General features: G+C 40.2%; 1 protein-coding gene across 3 annotated transcripts in view; it reads left to right on the top strand.

Annotated features, from left to right (window-relative positions):
- The window catches only part of LOC148009094 (protein fluG-like), a 120,532-nt gene extending 109,056 nt beyond the window's left edge, over positions 1 to 11,476 (top strand). The window contains exons 10-19 of one of the 3 annotated variants that reach the window (XR_015689871.1): positions 7,681 to 7,853; positions 7,960 to 8,080; positions 8,175 to 8,227; positions 8,400 to 8,526; positions 9,116 to 9,261; positions 9,350 to 9,541; positions 9,631 to 9,863; positions 10,168 to 10,313; positions 10,740 to 10,862; positions 10,961 to 11,476. Coding sequence is in view for 2 of the 3 variants with exons in the window: in XM_087673818.1 (XP_087529944.1) it covers positions 7,681 to 7,853; positions 7,960 to 8,080; positions 8,175 to 8,227; positions 8,400 to 8,526; positions 9,116 to 9,261; positions 9,350 to 9,541; positions 9,631 to 9,863; positions 10,168 to 10,313; positions 10,740 to 10,802 (1,254 nt within the window). In the remaining variant the exon portion in view is untranslated. The remainder of the gene's footprint in view (positions 1 to 7,680; positions 7,854 to 7,959; positions 8,081 to 8,174; positions 8,228 to 8,399; positions 8,527 to 9,115; positions 9,262 to 9,349; positions 9,542 to 9,630; positions 9,864 to 10,167; positions 10,314 to 10,739; positions 10,863 to 10,960) is intronic. The other 2 variants (XM_087673818.1, XM_087673819.1) reach the window with 2 other exon arrangements.
- The last annotated feature ends 886 nt before the right edge of the window (positions 11,477 to 12,362 follow it).

Raw genomic sequence — 12,362 nt, forward strand, 5'->3', positions numbered from 1 at the left:
TGTATGGAGATGGGATTACCCTTTCTGGATGGAGTGATTCTGATTGGGCAGGTGATGTGGATTCGCGACGATCCACTACAGGTTATGCTTTCACCCTTGGATCTGGTGCTGTCTCTTGGAGCAGCAAGAAGCAGCCTACTGTGGCACTTTCTTCTACAGAGGCTGAGTATCGGGCCCTATGTTCGACCGCTATGGAGGCAGTTTGGCTCCGTCGCTTACTCGCGGAGATTGGCTTTACCCAGACCGGACCTACGGAGCTGCGCGTGGATAACCAGAGTGCTCTTGCTCTGGCCAAGAACCCGGTGTTTCATGCTCGTACGAAGCACATTGAGGTTCAGTATCACTATGTTCGAGAGCGGATCGTGGATTCGGAGCTGGTGGTGGTCTATTGTCCTACGGCGACCAATGCAGCTGATCTCTTTACGAAGCCTTTGCCTCAGGCTTCTTTGCTTCATCACATGCGGTTCTTGGGTCTTCAGTCTCTCCCAGGAGTTGAGAGGGGGTGTTAGCCTGCTCTTATTCAGTCTCAGACTGTCATCTCCTGGTTGTGAGCTCCTGTCAGAGTCTGACAGGAGACAGAGGAGCTCTGTCAGTGTGTTTTCAGGCTGCCTTAGTATGTATGCAGCCCTGGGCATTTTACAGCCCAGTTCTGGGCTGTTTTTGGGGTGACTGCCCATTATTTTGGGCAGTCGGACCAGTTCTGGTCAGTCGGACCAGAACTGGCCAGTCGGACCAGATCTGGCCAGTCGGACCAGATCTGGCCAGGTCGGCCAGTTTAGCTGGTCGGCCAGTTTTCTGGCTGGGGGCTATTTATAGCTGCCCCCCCAGTCAGTCCAGCATTCATCTCTTTCATGCTCTGCAGGTTCAGCACTGCTCCCTCCGTCTCCGTCTCCGGCATTGGTGCTGCCTCTGCTTCCAGTCTGTCCCGGTTCCCTCACTGACGCTCCGGGCTGCGTGCAGGGACTGTTCTGTCCATTCCAGTGTATTCAGCATTCATCTCAGTCAGTGCAGATTTTCTTCCTTCATTCTCTGCTTCATCTCTCCTCTCCTCTGTGTTCGTGTTCTTCTTTCGCTGCGCACTCTCACAGAACCTTAGGGTTAGGGAAATGAAGTACTATTTATAGGACTCAAGGTGCTATTGTGCACGCCATTGTGTGATCACTACTATGTGACCTTAGACTCATTTTTCGACATTTGTGTAGACTAGGACAGTATAGGTTGGTGGTATGGGATGCTTACTCTTGGGATGTAATACAATGCTAGCTCCCAGGCTTGGGGGTGAACCGGTTTGGCTCTATGTTTGAAATCTGGTAAACATAGTAGTGTACCGCCGATCGGAAGCTGAAAATTGTGCAAAGGAGCTGTAAATAGCAGGTTGATAGCTAGAGGAGGGGTGTATTGATGAATGCACCTACTGGACAAAGCAACAACTAGTTGACTAGCAGCAGGAGGTGTAAATGCAGGTTTGAAAGGTGCTAGAGAGAGGAAAATAATTGGTGATGGCAACCAATTTGAAGACTTGCTGATCATTATTGATAGCAGGGGGGTTTTGGATTGCGAAGGGGATTGAAGGAACCCCATTGTATTCGAATTCAATGGCATTTTAAGTAGGGTTGTCAGGTACGAAAAGTACAATATGGTATAGGTACGATAAAATTCGGTACTAATTGGTACCTTAGGATTTTATAAGGTACGGTATGATATTAGTACGAAAAAAAAACTTGGTTATTTTGGATTACAGACAATAGAACACATGTTTAGAGCTAACATAGCAATGTCACTTGAGTTAATAGGATGGATATGTGAGGGTAATAAGACAAAACCTCATGCGCAACATGCGTAATGTGCTACTAGAAGATAAATGGGAGTGTATACGTAATGCATCATACATCAGACAACAAAGCAAAGTGTAGGGTGGATGGACAAAGAGGCTTTTCATTCTTTTTGTGTGTGTGTGTGTGTGTGTGTGAGAGAGAGAGAGAGAGAGAGAGAGAGAGAGAGAGAGAGAGAGAGAGAGAGAGAGATGCGCTTGGAATTGCATATTCATCTTGGAAGTTGGGAGAGAGAGAGAGGCTTGAAATTATGATAATAAACATAAGGCTTGGGAGTTTGAAGATATTACGTGGCCTAGTCTTCATAGGACAAAGATAGCCTGTTTTTTGGTACGAATTGGTACGGATACATATTGTAAAGTACGGTATGAACCATACGGAATGAACTAGTCTGTATGTAGTACGAATGCAACTATGAATTAAAGATAAAGAAATACCGAAATGGGTGCAAGTTTTGGGGCCAAGAAGGTGTCCAATGTCCAAGATTGATTGGTAAATGTTTGTGTTTTAGCATTTTATTAATTATTTCTTACTGTAATTAAGCTACAATAAGGTTGTTACCACCTCTCCCTGGAAGGAAGACTGTGTTAGCATTTTATTAATTATTGCTTGCTATAACTAAGTTATAGTCAGGTTGTTACCACCCCTCCACAGAAGGAAGACGGGTTTCATGGTTCCATTACCAAGATACCATTAAATCCTTTGAATTGGTGGGCTCGAGGCACCTAATTCCAAGTCAGAAGCTTTGCATTATTGCTGAAATTGTACTCAATTGCTAATTACAGTGAGTATATCTTGACTCTAAACATAGTGATATAGGATCAAGCAGTAATGATGAATCTCAGTTTGGTCATTCATGTGCTGAAGGATGACATGGAGTGTATGATCTTGGACAAGCTTCTTAGCATGAATATCTAGCTGAAAATGTAGGAAATGACCCAAATGTAGGGACTTCCATGCCTCAAGATGTTGATGTGACCAGCAAGAGGGTGAAGAATTTGGTTATAGTTTCAAAGATCGGATGAGGACAGCAACAAACCTCTTTGTTGAATTGGCAAAGGATCCTCAGTTTACTCAATTCTTGAATGCCCCAAAGAAGGATAGCAAAGGCAAAGAGAATAATACAGCTTCTAGAGCTTTTGGACATCCAAAAGAATAGAAGGGAATGCCTAAGCCTCCATTGGGAGTTGGTGATGAGTACAAACAGTTAGTACTCGTGGGACAAGTACAAATGCACAGCCAACTTGGTAGTGCCAATCCATGGGAATATGGGTAGTAAGGTATTCACACAAATGCAAACATGGGATAACAAGGATACTTAGGTGGTGGCATCATTTTTCATGCAATGGTTGGTCAAAGACTGCATATGGGAATCTATGGTCAAAGATTGCAATGGTTGGTCAAAGACCATCCTCAATTGTTGCAGCTTTATCTTGATGCTTTCAAATTAGAGCTGCCTTTGGATCAGGCTCAATCAGGTTCAGCAAAGCAAGGCTTCATAGTATTACTTGATGCTCATTAGGGAGCTAGTACCTTCGCTTCTCAGTGATGGATAGCTCTAAAAGGCTCCGGAATTTTGCAAAGGAATGATTTTGTCTTATTTCAAATTCTCAACCAATTGAGATATTTTTCAAGTACAAGGTTTGGAAGCTTCTTTCTTTAGAAAGTTGACATGTGGCATCTAGAATAGGACATGTTGTTTTGAAAGTGATAAGTATCCCCACAGTTGTCATTTTGCTTAGCACTTGTCATTTTCAACAAACACTTTCCCCCAGTTTTCACTTTTGAGCACCTAAGTCTCACACCTATATATTAGAGGTCTCTCTCTTCAATTCCACAAGTTTTAATACTGAAATTTTAGTCACATGCTTTGTACACTCCTATCTAATACTCATTCGAGAAGCAGTTTCTAAGCATAAGAGAATGAAATCAGCTAATTGCCAGATATATGCACAAATTAGGGTTTTAAAATCCTAATTTTCAAATTTGCCGTAAATCCTTGTTGTATATGGTTCCAACACTTTGTTCCCATAGTTCGTTTCAAGAAAATCCTATAAAGGGGTTCTCTCTATCTATCTTTTGAATTTCCATTGGAGTAACTTTTAAAACTAGTAACCTTTCAAATTTTCGGAGTTGCCAAATTTAGTTTATAGAGAGCTTTACTATATAGGTTCACCATTACATGGTTTGTTGCTTTGATCATGAGCATTTGGTTTTGCCTTTTAAAACCACTCATTATGTGGGCTTCTAGTCAATTTGATCACCTGAGTGGAAAAAGTCTTAGTCATTTGGCCTTTTTTGTGTATTTGATCACTTGACTAAACTTTTTTGTTCCTCTTGGGCATCTTGTCCATGACGAACCAAATGTAACTATAGGGTATTCTGGCCCATGGCCATCCTTAAATGAAAGTTGAGCATTAAACCATATGTTGAGATACTTAAATAAATCACATTTGGCCATTCTTAAATGAAAGTTGAGCATTAAACCATATGTTGAGATACTCAAATAAATCACATTTCATGGTCCATAAGTATTAAACTTGATAATAGTTGATGCATAAAGGTTATATTCTCTTCCTCTTGAATCTATTTTATCCTCAAGTTGTTACTTGTAAGTACTTCTAATCTTACAACTTCTTCATAAGCTATAAGTATTTTGAGATAATCTTTGAAATACTCTTCTGGCATCCATTTAGAAAATAAATGAGAATAAAATGTAAATTTCAACAAAGACTTTTTGAAGTTGTTTCGTGATCGTATGAAAGACTATTTGTTCTGGTTAAAGTATCTCTTTCAATTCATCTACTTCAAGTGGATTCTTTGCTACATGTTCCAATGGTGGAGATCCTTTGTAAGGCTTTAAAAAATGAATATGAAAAGCATTGTGGATCTCCAACGCTTTGAAAGTTATTAGCTATAACAAACATCATTAATTATTTAACTAACTTGAAATGGCCCATAATTTTTTGCTACCACCTTAGTGATTTTCGATAATGGCTTGTTAGACTTTCTTAGCCAAGCTTTATTATTTCAGACACATCTAGTTTTCTCCTTGAAAAACAAAGTATCTTCTATGGTTATTCTTGTTGCTTTCTCTTGTTTTTCTTGAATCTTTGAATAGCTTGTTTGACTTGGGCAAAAGCTATATCCATATTACGCATGAACTCATCAGCATGAAATATCTCATTTGTTTTGAGAATAGGTAATAAGAGTGGTATACCATACATGATTCCAAAGGGTGCTCTACTTGAAGTATGAACAATGCTGTTATAGGCATATTCTACCAAAGGCAAATACTTTTTCCATTGTTGGTTGGCTTCATGGCAATAGTACTCACATGTCATCATTGCCATTTGCTAATTTTGGTAAGCCAAAGATGAAATCCATTGAAATGCTTTCCCAAGGTTGGCTTAGAATTGGTAATGGCTGCAAAAGTTTTGCAAGATTTTGGCGATCAAAATTTATCTTTCAACACAATATATTCTTTAACAAATTGATGAATATCTCTTTGAAGGCTTGGTGGGAAGAAATACACTTCAAGCTCTTGGGTTGTGGCCAAAATACTGCAACGAGCTATGTAGGGAGCAACATGATATTCTTACATTACTTTAGGTCTGAAATATTTTGTGACATACAACTTCTTTATCAAGAGAAATTGATCTTTAATAACATAGGAACTTATCTTTTTAGAAAGCTATAAACTTTCACCAATGACTTGAAATTCTTCATCAGAAGTATAAATGTATCTTATATCAGTGAAATGAAATCTGTATGATGAATCATAGATATTGCATGAATTTGAGGCCTTCTTGACTAGGCATCATGTCACAAGGACATGAAATTTTGATACTTTGCTTGCTATTTGATTAAGTTGTTAATCAAATGTGCAAATGTGAATTACGATGGACCAAGGAAGCTGAGATGACAGGGGTGTCAAAGGCAAAAGTTGTATAATTTAATACCTGGTATATACTAGCTGTCTATAGGGTAGGTGACAATTAGTTTGGGGTCCACAAGGGCAAGTGATTGCACGTGGGGCTATTGTTGATGGTGGGCTGCAGTAAGTCAATCATTCACAAGAGGGCAGCATCAAATTTCAGCCAAATTTGGCGATGAAAATCTGAAACTTGTCTCTCTCTAGCTTCCTCTCCATTCTCTCAGCTTTTGGTGCTACAGCTGTTGCCTGCTCTTCTTCGACAGAATTCCATTGCTTGTTGCTCGTCAATCATTGATCTAGTCTTCCTGAGCTGCATTTGTGGCTGTTTGACACCTTCGAAGGTTGTTTGCTATGTTTGGGATCCGTCAAAGTACAACACTCTTCTGCTCATACTCTCTACCATGTTCCTCAAGACATGAGAATTTGGGGGTTAGTTTTCACCTTGCATAGTGTGTTTGCTGCATTGAGCATTGTATCTATTCATTCATTATTGAGATTTCTTTCATCTTTTGTATTCATTGTTTGTGTGTTAACCCTAACCCTAACTGTTTTTCTTTATTAGTCCATGTGTTTTTCGTGCAATTGTGTTTGTATTCCATAGACAAGCATTTCTTTACAAGATAAAGAGGAGGAGGAAGAAGAAGAAATTAACATATGTAGAAGGCCATAAAGACTTACAAGAGCTGAGTTTGTACTACATTTGCAGACAACACCTTGTCGTGAAGTACACAATAGAGTGTAAAAGCACAAAGTGTCAAGCAAATGTTATCTAATCCAATGTAGATTTGAAAAGTCCATTTGCTTGAATTTGACTATATCTAACTGAAAGAGACCTATCGTACTAAGGATGGAGATGAGGCTAAGAGAAACATGGCTAAGTCTTGCAATAGTCCGAAGAGAAGCCACCATCCATAATGAGTGGTGAACCCTACTCCGAGGCTGGTTACACACCCAATGACGAATGCCCAACCCTTGCCCAGAGTGTGGGCATGCAGTTTTTGAAAATGGGTGCAAATATGGCCACAAAGCCTTTACACGTTCCATGATGAATATTATGCTGTCATTTATCTTTGAAGTTAAAACTCAGCCACTAGATCAAGCTCTCTCCTTCTTATTCTCTCCACTTCTCTCTCTCTAAAGTTAATAGGCACTCCAGTCCTTGACAGTGTCACAATAGACTGTAACACATCTCTCTCTCTCTCAACCTTCCCTTCCACACAAAATAGATATTGGAATGTGAAGTAAATAGATTGTACTCTACTCTCATTGTAGCAATCATGATTTGTCCAACAAAAGCCACCACTGTGATAATGGTCTAAGAATGAATCCCCTTCCCTCCCTTTTATCCCCTTTCTTGATGATGTGGCATTTTTGTTTCCCCCTCAAAATTTTCTGTTGCTGTTTCCGTTTTTGGACTTCCCATCAACTATGGTGTGTGTTTAATGTGTGGATGTACATCCTAATATCAGCCGTCAACATCTGGCAAATGTGTGATCCAATTCAATTTTGATTGTTTCAGTTTGATTGAGATCTTGTTTGTGTCCATAATGCATGCTCGTATATACATGTATCAGCTATCCACCATCTCTTGAGTCTTAACCCTTCTTACCCCAACTCTTTGCGGTGACATTTCTCTGCAAACTGTCTGTCAACTTGCCATCAGTTTTCACTACATAAATAGTGTTCTTGTTGTCTTATGATGAAGATTTGTCTTGCTAATTTCAATAATTGTGCTAGGCATTGATTCTTCTAGCCTGATTAAGATCAGAATAGAAAAAGGCAGAAGGAAACTGTAGCTCCATCACTGACATCTTCAAGCATATGGAATGTATATTTCGAATACTTTTTTCCTTGCTTGTTTCACGTGATACAATAACATTGAGAATGATTTTAAAAGTTCAAAATAATTAGGTTGTCCCCAAAGAACGATATGAAAGCATCATAAAGGGCCATGGTGTGGGTCTGACAATGTGCTGCATGGGGATGTCCTCACATACTGATGGTCCTGCTGAAGGAAGTGGCCTCACTGCTGTTGGAGAAATCAGGCTTATGCCTGACATTGCAACTCAACTTGTATTGCCATGGTATCAGCATTTTTTAAGACATAGACTCTGCTCATAAGAATTTGGACTTAGCATCAGAGGATGTCACCTTAACTGTGTTGTGCTCTTTTAATATTTATGCATGCAGGTCACTTGAAGAAGAGTTAGTTCTTGTTGATATGCATTCAACTCCATGGACTCCATGGGAATATTGTCCAAGATCCACTCTGAAACGTCTTTCTGATGTCTTACTGGAGGAATTTGGACTGGTAAGTCAAAAATCATTAGAGTTTCTGCTTGATTTCTTATGGTCACAAGATTTGATATACCTAATAGTTTCCAACAATGGTCTGCTGATTGTAGGTGTTGAAGGCTGGTTTTGAGAAAGAATTTTACATCCTAAAGCCAAGTGCAAAGTAGGTATAAGAAGCTTATTGACGATGCCTTCTCTTATTTTCTTTTGAACTGTCACACCTAAGACATAATAATGAGCAGGACTTCAGTTGGCTATCTCAAGTATGAGAACTGATAAATTTGTTGATGTATAATCAGATAGTTATCTCACCTAGGACCTAATAATTTGAGCAGGGGCAGTGATAAGTGGGTGGGCTTGGACTCCACTCCATACTGCTCATCTTCAGCCTTTGATGCTGCTTCTGGCATGATGCTGGAGATTTCGGAAGCTCTTGGCTTGATGGGGCTGAAAATTGAGCAGGTGACAAAAAAGCATGAATCCTACTACATCTGCATGCATCATAAATTGACATGGACTCAGCTACTGAAGTTCTTTTTACTGATTCTGTTCATCTTTCTGCCATGAGTCTTAGAGTTGGCTATTAGTAATGCTCTTGAGCTTGAATCTTTGAATTGTTTCTTTTTTTCAACAAGGATTTCATTAAGATTCTTTCTTCTAAGTATGAGAACTGACTCATATTAGTTCCCTAAATGTATAAGTCAATACAGCATTGTCAAGATTCGTCCTGAGGACAGGAGAAAACGTGCATTTGTGCACTGGGTTCAATACAGCATTTATTCTCGTGACTTTAATAGTACAGTTGCCATCTTATGTCCGAAACTAGTGACCTTGTGTCTCCAATACCTGGTGAGGAGGACCGTTCCATCTGTAGTGAGAGTTGAGGATATAGTCACACTATTCGATCGTTTTCTTGAATCTGCTAGTTTTATTAACTCTGTTGTGTCAAAATAATGCTTCAAGAAAGCAAAGCTGTTATCTTCCACTGCAATGCATGTATTTTTTCACGGTTGAGTTACTGATATTTAACTTTATCTTGTGATTCATACAGTTGCATGCAGAAGCAGGGGGTGGCCAGTTTGAGATTGCACTTCACTACTCATCATGTTTAAGAGCTGCAGATGATGTGCTGCTCCTTCGAGAGACTGTTAAGGCCCTTTTGCAAAAACATGGGCTTCTAGCAACGTTCTTACCCAAGTAAGACCTGAACATATTGTTTCTTCAATAGCATAAAAGTATATAATGATTACAGGTAATAACACTGAGTTTTGCGTTTGTTGTCCAGGTTTTTCCCTAATGATATTGGTTCAGGATCTCATGTACATTTGAGTATATGGCAAGGAGACAAGAACGTTTTCATGGCTGATATGGAGGACAATAATCGATTGGGAATTTCGAAATTAGGCCAAGAGTTCTTGGCTGGTGTCTTTCATCACCTTCCTTCCATTCTTGCTTTGACAGCTCCTTTGCCAAACAGGTAAGTATCATTTTTAACAGGGTAGTGCATTTGGCTTTTCTTCTTTGTGAGGCTTCCTTGATTGTGATGCTGTATTTGTGTTCCTGCAGTTACGATCGAATAAAGCCTCAAACATGGAGTGGTGCACATCACTGCTGGGGAAGAGAAAACAGAGAAGCTGCTTTACGGGCTGCATGTCCTCCAGGGACAAAGAGTAACTTAGTCAGTAACTTTGAGCTGAAGAGTTTTGATGGTTGTGCGAACCCTCATCTGGGTCTGGCAGCTATTCTTGCTGCTGGCCTCGATGGTTTACGGTCACATTTGGCGCTTCCAGAACCCATAGGTTTATTACTAATTCTTATGTGTTTGTTAGTGGTCAACTTGGTCCTTGAATAGATCATATAAAAACTGGATAGTTTCTTGCTTGCTTGCTTCAAAAGTTTCGTTGTGTGCATGAGGGTCTTATTGAGGAATGGAACCTGTTTATATAGCTTACTGTGGGAACTTGGGATGCTAGAATTCTCATGGAGGTGGACTTACATTCTGTGTACATAATTGGTTTCTGCTACCGACACATCTGCAGTACACAGTTTTGACAAGCCCTGGATTGAGGCAGAGTATTGAGTTTTTTTTTTGTCTTCTGGCAGATGTGGACCCTAGTTTGCTGGAAGAAGGAAAGGTGCCAATGTTGCCCACTTCACTTGAGCAATCTGTAACAGCCCTTGAGAATGATAAAGTTCTCAGACAACTTCTAGGCCTACCATTAGCAGATGCCATCGTCGCAATTCGCCATGTATGCTCTCTTTTTAATGTTCTTAGTCCCATTCAAAATGTCTGCCATATCTTTTTCTGTGTGAGATAAAAGGTTGAGCTTCGTGACAAACCAAAAAGGTGATGTTGCCTATTTGCAATGAGCAGCAGCAGAGGATGTTTCATCATGAAGTTTATTACTTAAATGCATTCCACACACATACTGCTATGAATGCATGTGTGCGCTTGGAAGAAGGGCATAAAACTTTGAACAGACAAAACTGGTTCAAACCTAATTTCCAATACATCAACACATCCATGTGACTTGCACAAGGGAGTTCTAGCCCTGAAAGTGCACATCTCTGAGTTGTGAACGTTAAAAAAAAGAGTTCTAAAGTTAAGTACGTCGTGGCTAACAGAAAGTGATGATAGACTAAATATTTAACCTATGCAATATTGTCTCTCGCAGTCAGAAATAGAGTACTATAAAAACGCCACAGATGTTGCAACGATGCTTGCGATGCGATATTGAAGGGAATAGGAGAGCTCAAAATAAATGCGGTGATGGTTGTGAAGGTGAAGAATGTACCTTGTGGGTACAGGATCTTTATAATTCCCCACGTATTAATATGCATAGATCGGTGTGTTTGAAGGGTACAGGGACTGACTTACTCTCTGCTGTTTTGACAGGTAAGTACCAGACGACTGTGACGTTTTGTTGCTCATCCTAAACAGACAGGCCAATCCTGGATCTAACACTATCCCAAATGGATTCATGAATTGTGAAACAGGCTTGACAATCCGTAATTTTCAGAAACACCTGAGGAATGACATCAAAGTGCTCAGGGATTTCTAGTTCAAACATTCATGAAGTCTTGCAGCTGCTCGACTGTGGAAGGGGGGCACTCTTTGAAACTGATCAATGTGTTGCTGGAAAGGCCATTATAACTGAAACGCCACATCGGAACAGGCCAGGTTAAGCAGCCATAGCACTGGCCCCTTCCCATTTACCCTGCAGAGACCAACAAACTCTTTCACTGGAATAGATAGGTCGTTGAAGCACGTTACTGTGCGCTGCACTTTTCTACTACAGAGCTTAGGAAAAAGGTTTGACAGCTTGAGGTACTCAATGGAAATTTTCTTGATAATGGGACCCACCATCACCCGTATTTGTTGAGTTGGTTCATAACAAGATCACTAAGGAACATTAATGAATATCTTTACCATGCAAGCCTCAACATGAAAGCGGGAGCCATAAAAGCATTGGACTACATAAGATATAGCTATTGCTATAAAGGGAAGATGGATAGCGTTACTCTTGAAAGTTGAGAGAACTTTGCTCATAAGAATAAGTTAGTGATTGCACAAAGGACCCCCCTAGGAATGCGCAAAGCTATCGCGGAGCAACTTGCGAGCGAGCAATATTGCATCATGAGTAAAGCAAAGTTGGCCTACTACTACTAATACTACTACTGCTGCTGCTGCTGCTGCTGCACGGTGGTGACTTCACCTCATTCACATATCAAACTTTGCAACCATCCCTTCTCAAAGCTAGAGCTAGAGCACAATTGCTAGAGCTCTCTTAAAGCACATTGTCAACACTAAAATAAAGCACTGATTGAAAATTGGAATCAAGTGTAAGTAGTCATCTGCATAAGTCGTTGAAGCAAGCCAATCGAACAATCACATCGGAGTTCTAGGGAGCCCATAACCATAAGCTTTGGATTCATGGTGATAGCTTCACTCGATAGGCTTCATTCCAATGTGTGTGTGTGTTATGCCTCACATTGCTAGGTGCATCTTCTCTTGTTCCAAGGCGAAGAGGCATAAGGGTATATAGCATTTTATCATTCAATCACAACACATTGTGGTTGAAACTTGATACGTGATTAGAGCCCCCCCCCCCCCCCAAGAAGTGCAAGTGGCTCAAGGTGATAGGTCACTGGAGTGAAGGGGGTGTAGAGGAAGGAAGTACAAGTGCAAGTGACTAAAGGTAATAGGTCAAGCCATAGGTGAGTCAAGTCTCCTATTATGTGCTTGATATTTTTCCTATTTGAAAATTATCATGTACAATCTAAATGGGTTTTTATTT

The sequence above is a fragment of the Lygodium microphyllum genome, unplaced genomic scaffold (assembly GCF_053477565.2).
Source record: "Lygodium microphyllum isolate KBCC unplaced genomic scaffold, Lygodium_microphyllum_v1.1.10 scaffold_40, whole genome shotgun sequence".
Lineage (NCBI taxonomy): Eukaryota > Viridiplantae > Streptophyta > Polypodiopsida > Schizaeales > Lygodiaceae > Lygodium > Lygodium microphyllum.